Below are 21,726 nucleotides of genomic sequence, written 5' to 3' on the forward strand. Positions count from 1 at the left end.
GAAAGTAGAGATCAGGCTAAAATCTGGGTATGAACATTCAGAACCACATAAAGACGGTTACAGAGTCGGTCTTCTGCCACCTGAAGAACATTTCCAGGATTAAAGGACTAATGTCCCAGCAAGATCTAGAGAAACTCATCCATACTTTTATCTTAAGTTGCATCGATTACTGCAACAGGTCTGCCAACAAAAAATCAATCCTCCTGCTGCTGCTGGCGTTCTGACCAAAACCAGGAAGATGGAGCCCATCACCCAGTTTTAAAGCTCCCTGTAGCTCAGAGAATAGACTTTAAAATGCTGCTGGTAGTTTATAAATCACTGAACGGCTCAAAACCACAATACATTAAAGATCTGCTGCTGTTGTATCAACCTTCCAGACCCCTCATGTTCTGGTTCTGGTTCTGCTCTGCTTCCCCAGAGCCAAAAACAAACATGGAGAAGCAGCTTTCAGCATCTATGCATCACAAATCTTTAACAAACTTCCAGAAAACTGCAGCACAGCCGAAGCACCGAGTTCCTAAAAGCCCAGCTGTTTAGAGTTGCTTCTGAAACATTAATCAATAATCTGAAACATTAATCAATAATCTGATGTGTAAGAAGAACAAAATGTAATGTTTCAATTGCTGACTTTGAATTCATTCTGTGACTTTGTGTTTTTATGATTTAAAGCACTTCGAACTGCCTTGTTGCTGAAATGTGCTGTACAAATAAAGTTGTTTGATTGACCGAGTGGTTCTGTCTTTCTGCAGCTGCATCAGCACCGGCGGCTGACCCGAGCTCAGTCTCACTACGGCTCCGAAGAGGAGAAGAAGAGGAGGAAGATCCTGGCGAGAAAGGTGAAACACGGAGCAGCTGCTTAGCGCCTGCTGCTCAGTTTCAGCGTTTATCTGACGATTCGGAGCAGAAACGTCTCTGAAGCCGTTTTTGTCCCTGCAGAAATGCAGACAGTCGACGTGTGAGAACGAAGAGGACGTCTCTGTCCGAAACAACAACAACTCTGGTAGGTCAACCTCACACTGCTTCCTTTTCCTCAACATTTACTCAAACGAAGCAGCCAAAAAAATACTTGTATTAACAGAATAAAAAATTAATATAAGAACAACAAAGTCATACCACAGTATCAAAATGAGGAATGTTGATCATCTTATGAAATTTTACTTTGGTATTGTTTCGTCTTTTAACACATCAGCATCAAATAATTATGAGCAGCAGAACTCTGAGACGAGCTGAGCTGCTCACCTCAGATCTTAATTACATTATTGAAGCTTTTTTCTCATTTAAATGTAAATTTTCTTATAAATCTGCAGTTTCTTTTGGTAATTTTGCATCTTGTTTTGGTTAATGTTATGACTTTATTCTTGTAGTTTTAAAAAAATCAATCTTTCCGTCTGTGCCTAATAATCTGTCATATTTTTGCTTCAGTAAAATTAAAAGTTTTTTGATCATAACATCTGATGTTATGATGTCAAACTCATTTTTCAGTTTGACATCTTTTATTTCAGGTCCAATATATACATTTTACAAATAAATTTTATGGCACTAATTTAGCTCTATAGTTTGTTTTGTAAAGGAAGAAGGAAGAGATGGAAAAGGGTGATGCAACCAAGACATGAGCTCCCCCTGCTGGAGGAGTGAGGCAGTGAATAACAACAACCTAATGTTATAGATTCGTTGCAACTTGATGTCGCAGATGCAAATTTTTAGCTGTGAAATTCTCAACATAATGCGGTAAATCTGAAATTAATGCCTGATATAAAAAACAAAAAAGGATGCAATGTTTTGCTACTTATTGTCAAAACTACGACAACTAGATAACAAGGTCAGCAAAACGTTTTAACTAAAAAAAGCGAGTGTGAGGGAGGTAGGTCATTTATGCTAGCTTGACTTTGACAACTTTAACATGTAGATGCTGCAGAATTCGGTGTGTTTCAGTTCAGTTAAAAAATAATGCAACTCACACCAACCACTTCTGTGTTCAGACAATCACTTATTAATGATCACAAAATAAACGTCAAGTCTGAAAACATAATCTTTACCGGACTGAATGTTTTTTTTAATCCTGATGCACTAGTGGAGCTGTTGTCAGTCAGTTGCTACGACAACGGGAATCTGCATAGCGTAGCTGACACAGAAGAGCAAGTAAAAGTGGTTTTGAGTTGTTTTTCATTCCTTCCTTCTTCCCTTTCATAATACCTAAGCTATGGAGCTAAATTGGTGCCATAGAGTTTGTAAAGAAATATGTGTATATATAAAAGGAAATTGAAACTTCAGAAACATTAAATGTGTCTATATCCTGAGGAACTGCCTCCCACTTCGAGGCCAGAGGTCATGACCCCTCTTCCCCCATCTTAGGCTGTTTTTCTGTCTCCACCAGGTTCAGGAGCCAGTTCACCTCCCACCTGTCCTTCTTCCCCCACCCCTCCTCCTGCTACAGGTACACCTATCTCTCTGTCTCTTTAAGGGTTGGGCAGACTGTAGCGCCCCCCGTTGGTGGAGGCTGTGTTGCAGCTCAGATCAGTAGCAACATGTGTGTGTTTGGTTTTGAAACCCTGCATGTGTGATTATGAAGTCTAACTGGACTTGTCTGTCTGTCTCCTGTCCCACCAAGACGTCTCCAGGCAGGTGTCCTCCTCTGGTGTGTTTTTTTAGATGAACTTTCTCTCTAAGCAGCCAAACTCATGAGGCAAAAGTATTCACACCCAGCAACATTTTCCAAATACTTCAGTACCGAGGACGTTTTATGGCTTGGATTAACCTTGGTGAACCCTAGACCATTTTCTTTTACCTATAAACTTTAAATTCTAAGGAATATTTAACACTGGTACTGAAAGACATTTTAAATATCCAAAATAAAAAAACAAAACAACAAGTAAAATGAATTATAAAGTGTCTGTAAGCAAAATTGTCCTTCAAAAAGTTTTAGTTGACACCAAAACACCACACTGAAGACTTTTGTCATCCAATTGTTGGTCAAAAGAGAAAAACAATAAATCAAGCAAATAGAAATTGAAATTATTGAGCATTTTAACTTATCGATCAATTGATTTATTGTTTATTGTTACAAGATGAAGATGTGAATACTATTTTCCAGCTACTGTATCCAGAGAATAACTGAGATCTTTCTAGAAATCCTGGCTGCTTGGAAAGACTCCAGGTCTTCCTCCACTTCCTGGTGGTTAAATCTCGATGCTGATTGGTCCGATCACCCGATAACGGCCATCTTTTCCCTCTCTCTTCCATCATAGAGCATGCTCCGTTCTGACCGTGTCTTTGGGTAAAGTAAAATAAACCGAATGTTGTTGTTGATGATGGACGTCTGTCGGTTTTTAAAGCCGTCGTACGCCCTGATCTAACAGCAAATACCTAATGTGTTAGCGCCTGAAGCTGAAAATGATGACTGCGCTCGAACAGCGCGCACAACAATTCGGCGGCGATTGCTCCCATCAGGGCGTACGCTTTTAAAAACCTCACAATCTCCAACGGCGTCCGACTTCCTTCTTCCTGTTTCCGTTGCAGATTGTGATCCGTCTCTGCATGGATGTCTGTGTGGAGTCAGAGGAATTTTTTAGACCTTTCTCATTAGGAAACCTGTTGAACTTCAATTTATTTGCTCTATTAGCTCTGAATTATTTTGCATTCACTTTTTTTTGCGCTTAAACTAATATTTATTCAGAAGTTTTTAAAATGATTTTATTCAGTTTCCTGCATCTTTAAACTGTCAGAGAGAAATAAACTGAGCTACTGTGTGAACCAGGTCTGCAGAGCCTCTACAGCGTTTTACCTTAAGTTGTTTTTAAGCCTTAATAGCAGAAACATTAATGATTTTTTTGTCATCAGACATGACAGAAAACACAAGTTCTGTTTCAAACCAGATTTCTGCATTTTAAACATTTTTATCTCAAAGATGTCATTTAGACGGCATTTCAAAGTTCAGTAGAACTTTAATAATAAACAAACATAATTAGCAGTGGTGAGCACACTAATTTTTCATCTAGCGTTTAGCTAACTTTGAGGTGTTTACCGCAGTTAGCTTCCCCTAAATTAATTTTCCCAGTTAAACTTTAAAATGCTAATTTACTCTGCTGTTTTGTAGACTTTCAGCTGAATAAAATTTGACACTGTGTTGAAGAATTGTTCATTCTTCAAGTAGTCAGTGGTTTATATTCACGCTCTTATTTTGAAGGCATTTATGCAGCAGTTCTGTTTCCTCTTCTCACGTTTTCTCCCCACCCTCCCAACAACTTTATGTGATACTGGGACAAAATAAATCATGGACAGTAGAGAACAAGATAAAAACATAAATGTAGTATCTAAAGGTGGTATAAAAGATGTTAAAATGTCAAATTGTTGAGGAGGCTTGTAGTCTTTTAAGGGCAAATATAATTTGAATTAACATTAGAGCTTTAGCATTAGCTTCCGCTAAATACTGTGCTGTTGTAACGCATTAGCCAGACTAATGTTTATGATCTGCACTTTAGGGGTTAGCGCAGCTAAGTTTTGAGTTAGTGGTGCCCACAGTTAATGACCAGAGTATTTTTATGTGAACTAGAAGTTAAAAAGTATTTTTAGAGAGATGCCTGAGCAGCCTGAACGTTCGGTGAAAGGCAGCAGTCATCCTGCAGTCAGTTGTATCTAAAAACTCGACAGTGTTTCAGGAGATGTTCTGAGGTTCCTGGCTGCTCCCGTCTTTGTTTTTTTTGTTGAGGCATCCTTTTAATGACGATTCGTCCTGGAGAAAGTTTCTGCTGCTTTCTGAGGGATGAACAGGAAACCCAGCAGAGCACGAGTTTCTCCAGGCCCGTCAAGCTGCTGGCTGAAGTTGGAGCCCCCACCTTCTTCAGATATAATAGTATTGGTGTCAAACGTTTATGCAACTAAATTTTTTGTTTTTACCACTATTATATTAAAGATAAAAGTTTCCAGAGGTCATCATCAACATAAGAATACAACACTTTTGCTGCACAAACGCAGCTGAGTTGATCGACACCAAATTTGTTTAATTTGTAGATGTGAGCTGGGGTTAGGGAGTTGACCTCTGATGACCTCTGGAAACTTTTTCTAATACCTTTAAAAGGATAACGACACAAATGAAAATTTGGTAACACTTTATTTGAAAGGGGTGTGCAAGGAACTGACATGCCACAGTCATAAAGATGAAGGAGTCTTCATGAATGTTTATGACTGATGTCATGAAGTGTGAATTGGTAAATAATGACATTTTAATGCAAAGTTGCATTATAACTTGCATTGAAAGTTTATTGAAAGTTAAAAGTTGAGCCTGCAGAAGAGGGCCGTGGTTGATTTTTAGACCTTTGCCAAGATAAGATACGATAAATCTTTATTGTCATTGTCACAAGGACAACGAAATTTAAAAGGTGCCATCAGTCAGTGCATATGCTTAAAAACAAAAAATAACTGTCTCACAATTCACACACAATGTAAGAAATAACAAATAACTGGTAAAAAAAAACAACAACAAAAACAACTAATAAATAAGAACAGCCACATTCTCACATACATCATTCATGATGATTAATGGTTGTTTTTGATTGCATCTAGTTTTGTTATTGCTGTCGGGTAGAAACTGTCTCTGAGACGGTTGGTTCTGGTTCTGGTTGCTCTGTATCTTCTGCCTGAAGGCAGCAGTGTGAACAGAGAAGGTCCGGGGTGAGAAGTGTCCTTTGTGATGTGTTGTGCTTTTCTTAGACAGCGGTCGCTGTGCAGGTCCTCCAGTGAGGGGAGAGGGCAGCCAGTGATTTTTTGGGCTGTATTCCCAACCCTTTGGAGAGCTTTCCTTTGAGCCGCAGTGCTGCTGTTATACCAGACGCAGATACAGTAGGTCAGTATGCTCTCTATGGAGCACTTGTAGAAGGACACCAGCAGCTTCTCCTTGATGCTGTTCCTCCTGAGAACCCTCAGGAAGTTCAGTCTTTGCTGGGCCTTTTTTATCAGCTCCAAGGTGTTCATGTTCCATGTGAGGCCCTGCTCAATGTGGACCCCCAGGAAACGGAAATCAGCTACCCTCTCCACACATTTTCCCCCAATGGTTAGTGGTGTAATGTCCGTTTTATTCCTCCTGTAATCTATTATGAGTTCTTTTGTCTTTGAGTTGTTGAGGAGCAGATTGTTCTCCCTGCACCACTGCACCAGCCGCTCCACCTCCCCCCTGTAGGCGGACTCGTCGCCTCCTGAGATGAGCCTCACCACTGTGGTGTCATCAGCAAACTTGATGATGGTGTTGCTGTGGTGGGCAGAGGTGCAGTCGTATGTGTACAGACAATAGAGCAGGGGGCTCAGCACACAGCCCTGTGGAGAGCCAGTACTAAGGCTGAGGGCAGTGGATGTATGTTTTCCCACCCTAACTCTCTGCTGACGGTTGGTCAGGAAGCTCAGAATCCACATGCAGGTGGAGTGAGGGAGGCCCAGGTCCCCCAGTTTGTCCACCAGTCTGTGAGGGAGGATGATATTAAAAGCAGAGCTGTAGTCTACAAAGAGCATCCGCACATAGCTCCCCTGCTGCTCCAGATGTGACAGAGCAGCATGGAGGGCCGTGATCACGGCGTCCTCTGTGGATCTGTTGGCTCTGTAGGTGAACTGGTGGGGGTCAAAGCCAGGAGGGAGAAGTGCTGTGATGTGACCCAGGACCAGTTTTTCAAAACACTTCGTCACCACAGGGGTTAGTGCCACTGGCTGGTAGTCGTTGAGGCAGGAGATGTGAGGTTTCTTGGGTATGGGGACTATGTGGAAGATTTCAGGCAGGATGGGACTGTAGACAGGGCTAGGGACTGGTTGAAGATCCTGGTGAAGACTCCAGCCAGCTGATCGGAGCAGTCTTTCAGGACATGTCCAGGGACGCCATCAGGTCCAGCAGCCTTCCTTGGGTTGACGGCCCGCAGTGTGCGCCTCACCTTGTGCTCCTCTACAAAGAGGGGTGTGGTGTTATGGATCGCTTGGTGTAGTGTGGCTGCCTCTGTTGGCTTCACCTCAAAGCGGGCAAAGAAGAGGTTCAGCTCCTCTGCCAGCGTGGCGTCGCCTTCCGCAGCTGCGAGGTTGGTCCTGTAGTTGGTGAGATGCTGGATTCCCTGCCACACCTGCCTGCTGTTGTTGCTGTCAAGGTAACCCTCTATCCTCCTCCTGTAGTCAGACTTAGCCATTCTGATGCCGCTCTTCAAGTTAGCTCGGGCTGTACTGTAGACGGTCCTGTCCCCAGACCTGAAGGCGGTATTCCTGGTCTTTAGCAGTCGCTGGACCTCCTGAGTCATCCAGGGCTTCTGGTTTGGGAAGACCCGGATGCGTTTATCCACAGCTACAGTGTCAATACAGTTCTTGATGTAGCACAGTACACTGTCTGTAAAAACCTCCAGGTCCTGATGTTCAAAAACATCCCAGTTTGTCCTGTTGAAACAGTCCTGCAGCTGCTGTGTCGCATCCTCGGGCCAGGATTGGATGGTTTTGGTGATGGTTGGAGCAGTTTTCCTGAGGGGGGCATAAGCAGGAATTAAATGCAGGGACAGGTGATCGGACTGACCCAGGTGAGGAAGTGGTCTAGCCCTGTAGCCTAGCTTGATGTTGGAGTAGACTTTGTCCAGAGTGTTAGCCTCTCTTGTAGCACACTTTACATGCTGGTGGAACTTGGGGAGCGCCGTCTTCAAGTCTGCAGATAGATAGATAAGACGAGATGAGCTTCACATGAACTATCGGCTGATCAGCCCTAAATAACAGTGTTGACTTTGCATTAAAAGTGTCATTATTTCCTGAATGTCACCTCATGACAGCATTCATAAACATTCATGAAAACCTCTTCATGTTATGACTGTTCATATCAGTCTTTTTTCAAATAAAGTGCCACAGAAAATTTTTCTGCCAACATTTGACACCAGTTTTGTTACATTTGAGTAATTCCAGGGGACTGGTTGACCTTGACCTTTAAACTTTTATTAATATCTTCAGAGCAAAAGCAGCACAAATGTAGTCAAGCTGATGGACACCGATTTTGTTAGACTTGAAGAAGGTGGAGAGCCAACTTCACTGAGGCCTGCTGGACGTTCTGCCGCTGCTCTGCTTTTAGCTTCACGTTTTGCTTTTTGAGTTCGGACCCTGGCTTTTCCTCCGCTGTGAGAATGCAAAACCACCAAAATTCACAGCGAGAGCAGCAGCTCTTAGCAGCTAAAGCCCGGTTCGCTCCTGCGGTCCGTTTCCTCAGGAGTAGTCCAAACTTCCTAGAGTCGCTTCAGAAAAGTTGAAAGTGTCCAGACTGAAGACGGATTCTCTGGTTCAGTCTGCAACCTTTAAATCTGGGTTTAAATGTTGCAGTGATCTGAGGGTGGATGGACTTCAGTCCTACTGATGGTTTCTGGGAGCTGCTGTCAGAAAAAAATCAACCTGGAAAACTTCCTCAGTTCGACTTTGAATGATCAAGAGAAATGCTTTCATTTTAGCAAACATTGAGGAGATTTCTTAGATTTCACAACTTAAGAAAACAGAAGAGAGTGATTATAGGTCAGCCTGTCACAACAACAGGTTTTGCTGGACGACAAATTTTCCCCAATGTTATTGTAATAGACAATAATATTGTTGATTTGAGACCATTATCAAGTATAATATAATATAATATATAATATATAATATAAAATATAATATAATGATAATGGTTTAATAACAATGCAAGAACACATTATCAAATAAACTTTAAATTCTAGTGAACATTCAGCACTGGAACTGGAAGATGTTTTAAATATCCAAAATAAATTTTAAAAAGGAACATCAAATAAAATGAATTGTGGCGTCTCTGTAAACAAATGATCCTTCAAAAAGAGCTAGTTGAGACCAAAACACCAGACTGAAGACTTTATCATCCAGTTTTTGGTAGAAAGACAGGAAAACAATAAGTCATATAAATTATTTATTGTTGAGCTCATTTTAATTCATCATGTGATTTACTGATTATTCCAACAGGCCTAGTAGGTTTTCTGAAAAATATGTAGCTGAATGAAAATGCATAAGATATTTAGCATCTTGTTCCCATTTCTCTTCATTATTCATCCATAAACTAAATGAGGTTTTTCATCTCTACAATCCTGAGGGATATTTTTACCCTCAGTTCAGTGTTCATGTTTTAAAAGCTTTGATTCTCCTCCGGCCGGAAGGGGTCCAACGTCCAGACTTTAGTTTTAGACCTTCAAATGGTGACGGAGATAAAAACGGAGCGTTAGCTTCATAGTTACTTCCTGTCCTAAATTAATGCATCACTGATATGAAGCGAAGTGACTGGTGGCTGTTTTAATTAATACTCCATTGACCTGACTGCCATTTAAATTGTCTGGACGCCACCCAGAACAATCTGGGTGCCAAACTCAGGCACCAAAAGCTGGTACCGAACACTGGCACAAATCACAAGCACCAAACATTGATACCAAATGTTGGAAACAATTGCCAGAAGCAAATGCAGGCACCAAACAGCATTATCAAACATGTGACCCAAACATTGCAACAAGCAATGGTACCAAACATGGGCACCAAAAGCTGGCATCAATTGCCGTTACCAAACATTAATGCCAAATGTTGACACAAAACGCTGGTACCAAACTCGGATACCAATTGTTGATATCAAATACTGGTACCAGTTGTTGACTCTAAACATCGGTACTAATCATCGGCACCAAACGTTGGCACCAAACACTGGCACCAGTTGTCTGTATCAAATGCTGGTACCAATTTTTGGCCCTAAACTTTGGTACTAAACGCCATCACCAAACATTTGTGCTGAACGCTGGCACCAATTTCTGGTACCAAACATTGGCGCCAATCATTGGCTCCAATTGTTGGCCCTAAGCGTTGGTACCAATCACCATCACCAAACGTTTGTACCAAACTTTGGCACCAAACACTAGTGCTAAGCGTTGGTACCAACTGCTTGCACCAAACACTGGTACCAAGCATAGGCACCAAATGTTGGTACCAAACGCTGGTCCGGGTAATGGCAGAAACATCAGAAGAACCAGGTAATGAGTTTGATCTGTAGAAAATGGTTGAAAATCAGAAGCTAAAGTCAGGAAATGTTTCCGGTCCCATCAGATTCTGAAGGTCCATCTGGTGCAATCCTAATCCAGAACCAGACTCTTAGTGACAGCAGCTCCCAGTGAAACCAGCAGCAGCTCCTCTCTAACGCTCCTTCCTCTCTGTCGCTCCAGGGTCGACTCCTCCTCCAGCTCCTCCTCCAGCTCCGCCTCCGGCTCCGCCCCCACCCACAGCGCCGGACTCTTCCTCCTCTCCTCCTCCTCCTCCGGGTCGGGCCGCACTGCTCAGCTCCATCCAGACCTTCAGCAAAGGCAAGCTGAAGAAGGCCGACACCGCGGACCGCAGCACGGCGCGGTTCTGACCCGAAGCGTTGCCGCGGCGACCGGCAGTCCGCACCGTGCTCGCTCCGTCCCAGAGATGTGAAAACAATCACTAAGAAAGTTCCTTTGATCTGTTCCTGCTTCTGCTGCCTTTTAGCGGTTTTAGTCTGTTGCTGCGAGGAAACGGGTCAGAACTGCACAATCTCCAGCAGCCGTCCATCTTTGGCGTTTTTTTGTTTTTAAAAGAGAGAAACATCTGGATGTTGTTGGGACTTTTCTTTCAGCAAACCAGAGTCCAGTAGCGATCAGAAAAACGTCCAGGAAGCTGCCGATTCTTCATTTAAATTTTTTGTTTCTTTTTTTTTGCACATTAGGAAAAACCGAAAGGAGTAAATTCCTCCCAAATGTTTTCTATAATTTACAACAAAAGGTCCAATCTTAGAATATTAACTTATTAATGAAGTTGTGACTTTAGGAGAAGTAAAGTGAATATTTTATGTGTTGAATGTCCAAACTCAGACGGATGGATGTCTTCCAGCCGATGCTGGACTAAAACGACGGAAACAATCAACAGTAGACAGCGTTCTCCCTCCATACAGCCGATCTGCTCTGAAGTTAACCCTCAGCAGTGTCTGTCAGGCTTATTTGACCCTCAGCTGTGTCTGTCAGGCTTAGTTAACCCTCAGCTGTGTCTGTCAGGTGTAGCAGGTTGGATAGTTGAAACCTGACAGGATGTTCGTTGTGTCCAACAGTTGTTGAATGTTAATTTCAGAGCCCAGAAGTTGTTTTTCATGCAGCTTTGTTAAAATGTTTTATTGTTTTTGTGCCATATGGATTACATCGTGCCGATGGAGATCTTGAATGTTTCTTTTTATTGCATGTGACAGTTTCGTACATAGAGGACTTTATATTCAGCTCCTGTGGTGATGACGACGGCCACGTTGGAGACAGGTTTTTTGTTTGAAATCAAACCAAGTTCTTGCTAGAATCCTAAATGATTTATTTTGGATCAGTGCAATCCGGGCTGGTCCAGAACCGTCTTTAAATGATCTCAGAATGATCTCTGTGCAGCACTTTAGAGGTTCGGTCCAGATGACTGTTTTTATTCACAGAGGCAGCATTGAGCTGCAAACTCTAAGAAGTTTACTGGATTTGCAGCTGATTTTTTTTCCTTTTTTCTTTTGAGTAAATACGTAAAAAAAAAAAATTGCTTCATGTGAATGAAAACTCGTCTAAAAAACGGTTCAGGGAAACAATGAGTCGTGTATTGCACATGCTTGTATTTGATTGCACCATTTAATGGGGTGAATTTAAAATGCTTAAATAAAAACAGATTTCTTTACAATACCTCCCGTCTCCTGCTTATTGTCAGGACTGATGTGTTCTGGTAGTGGCAGCATCAACCTGAGGGAACCAAAATAGTCCTGGCAACACCAGAATGTCCATACTATCTCAGTTTTGGTTTTTGCTGGTTGTAATAATGGTACCACGTTGCAATAAGGCTCCTCTTATAAACTAATAAATAGCTTGTATGTTATCAGTTTATTTTTAAACACTTTATAAATCATTAAATGTTTATTATGAATTAAGTAAGGGTGAGAAGGAGACAATATGCTAAAAAATATGTTTACAAATGCTTATTGTGTTTACCGAGTAGTCTGAAATGTTTAGTGTAATAACTTTAGATAAAGGTGAAAAGATTTGCCTCACCATTTGGCAAGCTCTTGTCTCCGTCTCACTCTTAGTTAATATATAGTAAACAGTAAATGATTTATAAATGTTTAGAGAAAAATTAATCACATTTTCATGAAGCACTTATTATCCATCTATAAGAGGACCCTTATTGTAAAGTGGTACACATTATACTTTTCTCGGTGTTTATTTTTGATTTTGACATCCTCAGTCTCCCATACATATGACCGTGGTTCTGTATTCTTGGTTTATTTGTGACCAGACCCACTGCATATAATAAGTAGTATTAAATGAATTAATAGGTACATCTATAGGATACTCTCCTTTTTATCTACTCAAAACTTTACATTTGTTAGTTTTTGAATTCTTTAAAATTAATGTTATTAAATGCAGTGTTGTATAGTAACGAAGTAAAAATACTTCACTACTTTACTTAAGTATATTTTGGAGTACTTCATACTTTCCTTGAGTATGAAAATTTTTGATGACTTTCACTTTTACTTCACTATATTTCCGAACTTAATTGCGTACTTTTACTCCGATACATTTTCAATGTGTGGTTTAGTTACTCGTTACAAAAAAGCGAGAGAGAGAAACGCAAGTGTTTTGATCCCACCTACTGATTAGCAAGTAGCAAGTAGGCTACCGAACAAAGTCTGTAGCCTACTTGCCTGGTCTTGTTCATCACCTCCAATAGGATACACCTGTTTCGCTTCTCCCATTAAACACAAAGCAAGTCTCGCTATCAGCAGCAGCCACATGGAGGAGGAGACGGAGACCACAACGACTGCAACTACGTCGGACACGGCTCCAGTGGAACCACCAGCTGGTGATGAGAGCCCATGGCCTTATTTAAACACAATATACTCTTTCGTGGGTGTTAAAGATTCGTCGTACCGCATGCAGTTTATGTTATTCCTGCCCGAAGATGTGGAAATTCTATCTTACAAAAACTCCCCGTCCAACTTGAAGAAACACATCGAGGTAACGTCTTATGAAATGGTTATAATCCTCCTGTTTCAGTAACTATAGCTTGGTCACTAGGCACTATTGTGAAATCTTGAGCATAAATGAACTTTGTTTGGCATTGTTTCAGTTCCATACGTGGTGTATTTAGCTTAGGCCTAATGTTGACTGTAGCAGGCTACCTAGACTCCTCTGTTCAAGGGGGGACAGAAGCCATAGCGATAGCAATTTAGACTAAATTTAACGAATATAGGAAAGGCATGCAAGTTCAAAACCAGGTTTACAGATGCACTTGGTTGTGTACATTATTTTAAGTGTATTTGACAAGTTTACCAAAATATAAAAAATGTCATTCAAACTGCATTTGCTTTGTTTTACTTTTTACTTGTACTTTTCATTACATTACTTGAGTACATCCATTTTTACAGTAATCTCCATACTTAAGTACAAGAAGTTTCAGATACTTTAAGACTTTAACTCAAGTAACATTTCAGTCAGTGACTTGGACTTTTACCAAAGTCATATTTTGGAGAGGTACCTATACTTTTACTTGACTCTGAGATTTCAGTACTTTATACAACACTGATTAAATGCATTTTTATGTTTGATAATTTATAGAAAACTGGAAATTTAAACTTTTATATATATTTAAAAGGTATCAAATCCTTAATGCAGTAATGAAATTTGGAAATCGAAATTAAAAACAAATTTTTTAAGCAACTTTTTTCTTTTTGTGTTAATTAAATTGTGAAATAATTTAAACTGATTTTGTGTTTTTCATATTTAAGGCTAACGAATTCATGATTTGATGCCAGACAGCTAAGCAAAAATATATATGAAATATTTTAAACAGAATTATTTCTGCATTTATTTATTTTAGATATATCTATTTGAGCCCTACCCTAGTCCTAACCCTGGCGACCTGTCCAGGATGACCCCACCTCTCGCCCGGAACGTTAGCTGGGGATAGGCAGCAGCACCTCCTGACCCCACTAGGGACAAGGGTGTTAGAAAATGGATGAATAGATGGATATTTATGTGATGCATACAGCTCCAGTTTTGATAAAATATTCACACATATAACTATTTTTTATGTTGAAATGTGGTACTTTTAGCTTTCCTTTAACCACCTAACCCATATATTTTAGGTTTGTGGATGCATGACATGTTTAGATTTGAGCTCCAAATAATATGGACTGAAGCTTCCTTCCTTTAGCAGTAGCTTCATTTGGCCCACAGTTGCTCATCTCCATCCCAGATCCTGAGTGCAGTGGTGAGGACTGACCTGCTAAGAACAGCAAGCTACAGCTAGGTAAGAAAACACCACAGTCACTAACGTTTTTACGTTCCAGATGTGTGTGTGTACGTGCGTGTGCTCGAACGCGTGCATGTGTGTGTATGGGGACACAACTAAAAGGACTAACAGGAAGAAGAAATAATAGTTTTATGTAATTTTATTCCTATTATAATACATATTTGTTCCACAAACAGACTTGGATTAAAATAAGCTTGTCCAGTCTCCCATGGTTTTCCACTTCCTGTCTGTAGCTTCTGACATTTTGGCACCTTCAGTGTTCCGTACATAATGACGGCGGCTTGGTGTCCTTGGGTCCTCTTTCACTCTGCAGCTTTCTCCCGCCTCTACCTCCGCTGAGCAGTTGTGATTGGCTAAGTGTCATAACATATTCCTTACGACGTGTGGTCTTGCGCTCTGATTGGTTGAAGTCTCCTGATCTCATTGGAGACCCCGCCTTGTCTCCCGGCAGAGGACAGGGCAAAGATGGCGGCGTCCCTGAGGTGTTTTCTTCGCTCCGGAAAGGTAGGGACATTCTCGGTGATGTTGAAGCTGTTTCCCGGTGACCGTCGGGGTGTCTAACGGCTCCTGTCTTCCCGCAGCGGGCTGTGCTGGTGGCGGTTCGGCGGGGGTTTCACAGCAGCTCCCCGGCCGCTGTTCAGGTCAGTCTGTTAGCAGCTAAGACATGACGGACTCGGTCTCGGTTCATGTTCAAAATTAGTTTAACAATAAAATTAATATCACAACATGAAGCAGAGGGTAAAAGATAATTCGTAAAACACCTTCTGATGTCAATTATTTTAAAATGGAGGAGCTATTCACGGAAAATATGGAAACTAAATGTTTTATTTTTATTTTTTACAGATGTTTCACTAAAAACAGTTTATGTAAGTAAAACTAAGAGAATAATTAGTTAAAATAATCTTAAACCCACTTTATACATCAGTTTTAATGAGCTACCATGAAGGAAAACACACGCTTACCTTGCTTACAATAAATAATTGTTGTTTTCTGGTGATTATTTTAGCTTTTTAATTATGTGTGAAATCTAGAAACATTAAATAATAAAATGACAATTTATTAATCCTTTAAAGCAGCAGTGAGCATTAAAGTGTGATTGTTGCTTAGGGTAAACTACTAATAACAAACTAAATATGATTTACCTTTTTCTGTTGAAATTGATAACTGATGATAATCATTCGAACTCAATAATAAAATGCTACATTTGCCATTTTTACAATTTAATCTTGTGTTAATATTTATATTATCAAACTTTAATGAAAAAAATTACATATGGAAGTTTACTGAACGTTTCTCATGTTTCATTGATTATTCAGTTGACTGAAATAAACTGATTATTGAGTCTGGACCGGATTAATAAAAGTGAGTCATTCTAATGAAAATAAAAATCCATTTCACACAGCATCAACATGTCTGATCGCTTTATTTACAGCCTCAATATTATTGTGATTTAATGGCATGGCCTTTCCATGCTGCTCATTTTACTATTTCATTATTAAATATTATTACTAATGTGATGCTCAGCTGTGATTGGCTGCTTGTACAAACCTGTTTTAACCAAGCGGACGGAGCAGGACCTGCTGCTGGCAGAACTCTGTCCATTTTACAGAGAATATATCCTCATTTTGAACCATAGAGGATCAAAACATAAAGAGCTGATCTCTGATTAGTCGGGAACGCTGTGGTCTCCTGGCAGGTTACGGTCCGCGATGCGCTGAACCAGGCGATGGACGAGGAGCTGGAGCGCGACGAGCGCGTCTTCCTGCTGGGAGAGGAAGTGGCCCAGTACGATGGCGCCTACAAGGTGAGAGCCCAGCGGGTCAGAATCGTAAGGCCGGGTCAGAACTCTGAGCTTATTAAATTTATTTTTGCATCATTTTCTTTATCTTGATATGTCAGAAAGGTATTCATATTCTTTTAAATTTATTTTGTATCTCCTGTTTTTTTTTTACTGAAGTTTGTTGATATAGTTTTAATTATTTTGAATTATTTTTTTATATTGCTCCATCATCCATCAGAAGTTGCAGTGAGTTCATCAGAACCCTTTCTGGGCTCAGGGTGTGTAAGGTGGTTCTGGTTCTGGTTTGTCTGCAGGTCAGCAGAGGTCTGTGGAAGAAATATGGCGACAAGCGGATCATCGACACTCCGATCTCAGAGGTGAGTCATCAGCGCTCACTGAACATGCTCAGTGTAAGCCCCGCCCACCGGCTCATGCTGTGTCTCTGCTGCAGATGGGATTCGCCGGCATTGCCGTCGGAGCCGCCATGGTGAGTCCGGCCGCTGTCGCCATGTTGGTTCTGACTGGGTTCTGACGGGCTGTTTCCCTCCTCTAGGCCGGCCTCAGGCCCATCTGTGAGTTCATGACCTTTAACTTCTCCATGCAAGCCATCGACCAGGTCATCAATTCCGCCGCCAAGACCTACTACATGTCCGCCGGGCTGCAGTCGGTGCCCATCGTCTTCCGGGGGCCCAACGGCGCCTCGGCCGGCGTCGCCGCCCAGCACTCGCAGTGCTTCGCCGCCTGGTGGGCCTGAGGGGGTCTGTAGGTCGGATCCGGTCGGGTCGGACGCTGGTCTGATCTGAATGTCTCTGCAGGTACGCCCACTGCCCCGGCCTGAAGGTCGTCAGTCCCTGGAACTCCGAAGACGCCAAAGGCCTCCTGAAGGCCGCCATCAGAGACGACAACCCAGGTGAGACGCTGCCAAGATGGTGGTGAGGGCGATGAAGATGGTGGTGGTGATGAAGATGATGATGGTATCAGTAAGGCTCTCCAGTCCATCAGAAATCTTTTTAGACAATAAAATCCAGACATTTTCTTCCAGCCGATGCAGGTCAGTAGATCCGGGTTCTGATCAGGGGGTTGAAACCGATCCACCGGGATCAGGCTGGGTTAGAGTCAGCATGGGCGGCTCTAGACGGGGTAAGAGGAGCGGTCTCCTCTCTGTAGAGCGACTCGTCTGGTCTGATCGATCTGATCTGTTGCTCTGGTCTGAAACAATGTTTAACTCGTGTTTGCTCCGCCTGCAGTCGTATTCCTGGAGAACGAGCTGATGTACGGCGTTCCCTTCGAGATGTCCGACGAGTCGCAGTCCAAAGACTTCACAATTCCCATCGGAAAGGCCAAAGTGGAACGGCAAGGTCAGTGAAGGTCACGTTGCAGGTCAACCTTCCAGTGAAAAGGCTTCATTCAGATGACATCTCTCATTTCTTTAACGACTTTAACTTGTAGAACAGAGTTCATGTGGAAAAATCTGAAATTTGTTTCCAGTATTTTCCAGGTTTGGAAAATGATGCAATGGATTCAGCGATATGGACTCAGAATTTTATTGTGATATTTTGTAGCACCGTTATTGTGGTAACAATATTATTGCTTTATTCAACAGACTTGTGGTTCCCAAAGACATGATACACAACAACACATATAAAAATAAAAACTTGAATCTAATAAAAGACTTGCATACCAATGTTTCCACTGAGCCGATTGGTATCTTAATGCACTGAGAGGGATGTGAAAACATTACAATAATACGCTCAATGAGCTGCACAAACGACATAAACTTGTATATCAAATTTCTCACAAGTACCTGGAATGTTCTGACATGTCCGTTACAGAACATCTCACTTGCACAGCTGAACCTGGTTTCTTAAGCAGAGTCATTATAAGCAACCTGAAGCTTCTGCATGCTAGCTTTTTAAAATTTACACCACAGAGGAGCTGCATACAAGGATAAGCTTTAAACAGACTTATTTTTACCTCTTCAGTGCACATATGACATTTCCTCCCCAGAATGTTTTCCTGGGCGTTCAACATGAAACACTGCTGAATAATATCATCATCATCATCATCATCACAGAGCTGGTCTGTGATTTAGTGACCCAGATATTTAGTTTTGGAACAAACATTTAACTTTTACCCTGACAGAAAAAAATCAAGAAAACTGTTGTGCTGGTATGTAGGACTAAAGCAGACAAACAACTTTGTTTCCCTATCATTATACTGCACATCAAATCTCAGCCCATAATCAGAGCAGATATTCAGTAACTGCTGAAAACCAGCACGGCTGGGTCAGAGGAAGAAGCCCAGCGTTCCTCACACCAAAGGAAGCAGAGATGTTATTGCACCATTTTATATGCATTTTCTGGTTAGAATACCAGTAAAATAATAATATCTGGAACACCTCTGTTTTAATTTGTCAAATAACTTGTAGTGATTGACACGATCAAAGACCTTAGAGGCATCAATAAACACAATTAACACAGATACATTTTTCTTAGATATGCTCTTGCTGCCTCTTTCAGGCCATAAATACAGAAATCAGTTCCCAACTTGGCTTTGAAACCAAACTGATTATCTGTTGTACTAATAAACTGATTGAGAAAATGTTTCATATATTCTGACAGAGTGGTTGGTTTGAATCCAACAGAAAATGGAAAGCTTGTAAGATTATCTCAAACCATCAAACTCCAACCTGTTTTTTTAAGTGCAGAAAAGCTGTTTCTGTTGCTGCTTTTCTAGACTGAAAACAGGTTTAACATTTAATTAAAGGAAAACAGGAAATCCGCTGTTTCCGACTGTCTGATTCTGTTCTCTGACTGATCATAGCTGCATTTCTAGTTTTAAAAATCACAAAAGCTTATTTTTATATGTTCATAATCAAGAAAAGAGGATTTTCTTCTCACTGCTGACTGTCTGATAAACACCTCGGTTTTCTGGAACAAGAGTTAAGTTGGTCCTTAAAGGGGACCCATTATGTAAAATTAACTTTTTGCATGTTTTTGTTCTTTCTTTTGCCTCAGTTGCTTCTAAAAACAACCTAAGCACTTAAAAAAATACCCACCTATTTTTGGCAATAAGTTCATGTTTTTTTTGGTGTCTGGAAAATGAGCTACTTCAAAAACCTCCTGATTAAGTCACTTTCAGAGGGCACTACACTGTTACCTAGCAACCCATTACCTAGCAACCCCAGCTGAGTTTAACCCTTCACCTAGCACCCCAAGCAGAAATCCAGCATGTTTGGTCAGTTGGTTATTCCACTGGATGCTCTGTACAATGGCAAAGACAAGTGTCACTTTCTGCATACCTGTTTGTTATGCAGGAGGCTCTACTAATGCTTTTCAGTGACCTATGATTGTATAATTGCACATCTGTTTGCAGCCATTTTCAGTGAGAATGTAAATGTTGAGTTTGGGGGCCGGGGGGCGTGGCCAGCAGCAGTTTGGATTTAAAGTGACAGGACGCCCTAAAACAGCTCAGTACAGGCAGAACTGAGCAGACTAAAATCTCATTACCTAAAAATAATTTTGTGCAAAACATGTAATTAACATATTTTGTAGCGCAAAGACCTACCCTAATCTGGACCCGGTTCTGGACGGACGCTTCAGAGCAGAAACCAGGATTGTGAATCTTTGTTTTGTTCAGTAACATTGTTTTGTTTTGTTCAGTCATAACAAAACAAAGATTTATGAACTGGGTTCAAACCCAGTTCTTCATTTATGATCCAGAAGATTAAAACCTCAGAGCAGCAGAACCGGCCGGCTGATCGCCTCCGTTCCTCCTCTGAAGGTTCTGAAGGTTTTCTCCTCTTCGTCTCTCTTCAGGGAGCCACATCACGCTGGTTTCCCACTCCCGCTTCGTCGGCCATTGCCTGGACGCCGCCGCCGTCCTCGCCAAGGAGGGAGTCGACTGCGAGGTGAGAGCCGCCCGTCGGTTCTGGCCCGGTGGGGTTCTGGGCTGGCCCTTTGACAGCTGATGTTTTCCAGGTGATCAACCTGCGGACCATCCGGCCCATGGACGTGGAGTGCATCGAGGGCAGCGTGATGAAGACCAACCACCTGGTGACGGTGGAGGGCGGCTGGCCGCAGTTCGGCGTCGGAGCCGAGATCTGCGCCCGCATCATGGAAGGTGACAAGAAACCACCGAACTGAGAAGTTTTTAGGTTTAGAAAGTTTAGATTCCTGAATCTCTAGGTTGAACCAGACCAGCCCAGCGACCTTTGACCCCTGTTATTACAAAATAAAATAGGTCCACAGCCACAAAACAGATTTTCTTTTGTTAGATTACATTTTACGACATAATTGAATAATTTATTGTTGACAAAGTAAATAAACTATTTTATAATGAGGAGTTCTTTCCTTAAAGCTGAAGTCTGTAACTTTTATAAAAAATATTTGTTTACATATTTGTTAAAACTGAAAAGAAATTGATCTCCTCCACCTCTTCCCTGAACTACGATTGCAGTCTGAAGAAATGCACCAAAAACAACCAATCAGAGCCAGGAGGGGGGCTTTAGTGTTGTCAATCATCCTCATGTACTCAATGCTAAATCTGCTAATGGTGGAAAACCAGTTACTGATACTGGAAAACCGTTTAGCTGCCGTTATTGGTGGCTATGCTAACTACGAGCCTTAGCATTCACAACAGTTAAAGTCGTCGTGTTTTTAGGCTTTTCTCATGCTTTTAATATAATTTGTTAAAATTATTTAATTATTGAAATAAAATTTAAAAAACAACAAGATTTCGAACTCCCAGTTCAGTTCTCTGGTCTCCTCCCAGTTTATCTCCCAGGAACCAGTCCAGTCGGGACCTGTCGTCCTCTCTGACCTTTGCCCCCCTGTTGTCTTCTTCAGGTCCTGCCTTCAACTTCCTGGACGCCCCGGTTACCAGGGTAACGGGCGTGGACATCCCCATGCCTTACGCTAAGATCCTGGAGGAGAACAGCCTGCCTCAGGTCAAAGACATCATCTTCTCCGTTAAGAAGACGCTCAACGTCTGAAATCTCCCTCCTGATTGGATCGTTCCCACCACGGACTCGGAGACTCCGCCTCCCACTTCCTCCCCTTCAGAATAAAAGCCTCTCTCCGTTTGGGACCAGACTGCAGAGCCAATCAGATTTCTTTCTATTTAAAACGAGTTTTAAAGTTTTCCGAGCTCCAAGAACTTTGTTCCAGCATCTCTGTTCTCCAGCTCTACCGTCTCACACCCTGACCTTTGACCTCTGGCTGCGTCGGCCCACAGGAAAGCGCTGCTGGAAGCTGGTGATATTTATCGTAGCTGCAGCAGCTGATTGGATGTTTCTGTAGCTGTTACACAATAAAATCCTGCTGGTTCTGCTCCTTATTCAGAACAGAACTGGTTCTGGTTGGTTCTGTTTGTAAAGGGCTTGTAAACTCTTTGTGAATAATAAGGTTCTGGTGGCTGACAGAGTCACTACATGTAGCATCATACACTAGGCTACATGTCTGTCTTAGCTAGCAGATAAAAGCTACATTAACTAAGCTAATGTTGCTAGTTGAGCGGCAAGTACTACAGTAAATATCACTAATATTTATCTTAGTATTACACAGATAGGTAGAGGTCTCAAAAATGATCAACTAATAGTTTTAATGTACTTATATTGTTTAGACCTAAGGAATAAG

At 41.6% G+C, this 21,726-nt stretch overlaps 2 protein-coding genes across 5 annotated transcripts in view; both read left to right on the plus strand.

Moving 5' to 3' along the window:
• Window positions 1-11,684, plus strand: part of pxk (PX domain containing serine/threonine kinase) — a 28,310-nt gene extending 16,626 nt beyond the window's left edge. Inside the window, exons 15-19 of one of the 4 annotated variants that reach the window (XM_032549197.1) lie at window positions 750-836; window positions 937-1,000; window positions 2,375-2,434; window positions 3,246-3,274; window positions 10,191-10,303. In XM_032549197.1, coding sequence (XP_032405088.1) covers window positions 750-836; window positions 937-1,000; window positions 2,375-2,434; window positions 3,246-3,262 — 228 coding nt within the window. In that variant the 3' untranslated portion in view covers window positions 3,263-3,274; window positions 10,191-10,303. The other 3 variants (XM_032549198.1, XM_032549196.1, XM_032549194.1) reach the window with 3 other exon arrangements.
• A 2,997-nt stretch (window positions 11,685-14,681) lies between these two features.
• pdhb (pyruvate dehydrogenase E1 subunit beta) lies at window positions 14,682-21,439 on the plus strand. The gene is made up of 11 exons (XM_032549201.1): window positions 14,682-14,814; window positions 14,892-14,951; window positions 16,007-16,114; window positions 16,405-16,467; window positions 16,542-16,577; window positions 16,644-16,834; window positions 16,906-17,000; window positions 17,338-17,448; window positions 19,909-20,000; window positions 20,071-20,212; window positions 20,938-21,439. Exons 1-11 carry the CDS (start codon window positions 14,776-14,778, stop codon window positions 21,081-21,083), a joined length of 1,083 nt encoding a protein of 360 aa, XP_032405092.1. The 5' UTR covers window positions 14,682-14,775; the 3' UTR covers window positions 21,084-21,439.
• Window positions 21,440-21,726: the final 287 nt, after the last annotated feature.

The sequence above is a fragment of the Xiphophorus hellerii genome, chromosome 20 (assembly GCF_003331165.1).
Source record: "Xiphophorus hellerii strain 12219 chromosome 20, Xiphophorus_hellerii-4.1, whole genome shotgun sequence".
Lineage (NCBI taxonomy): Eukaryota > Metazoa > Chordata > Actinopteri > Cyprinodontiformes > Poeciliidae > Xiphophorus > Xiphophorus hellerii.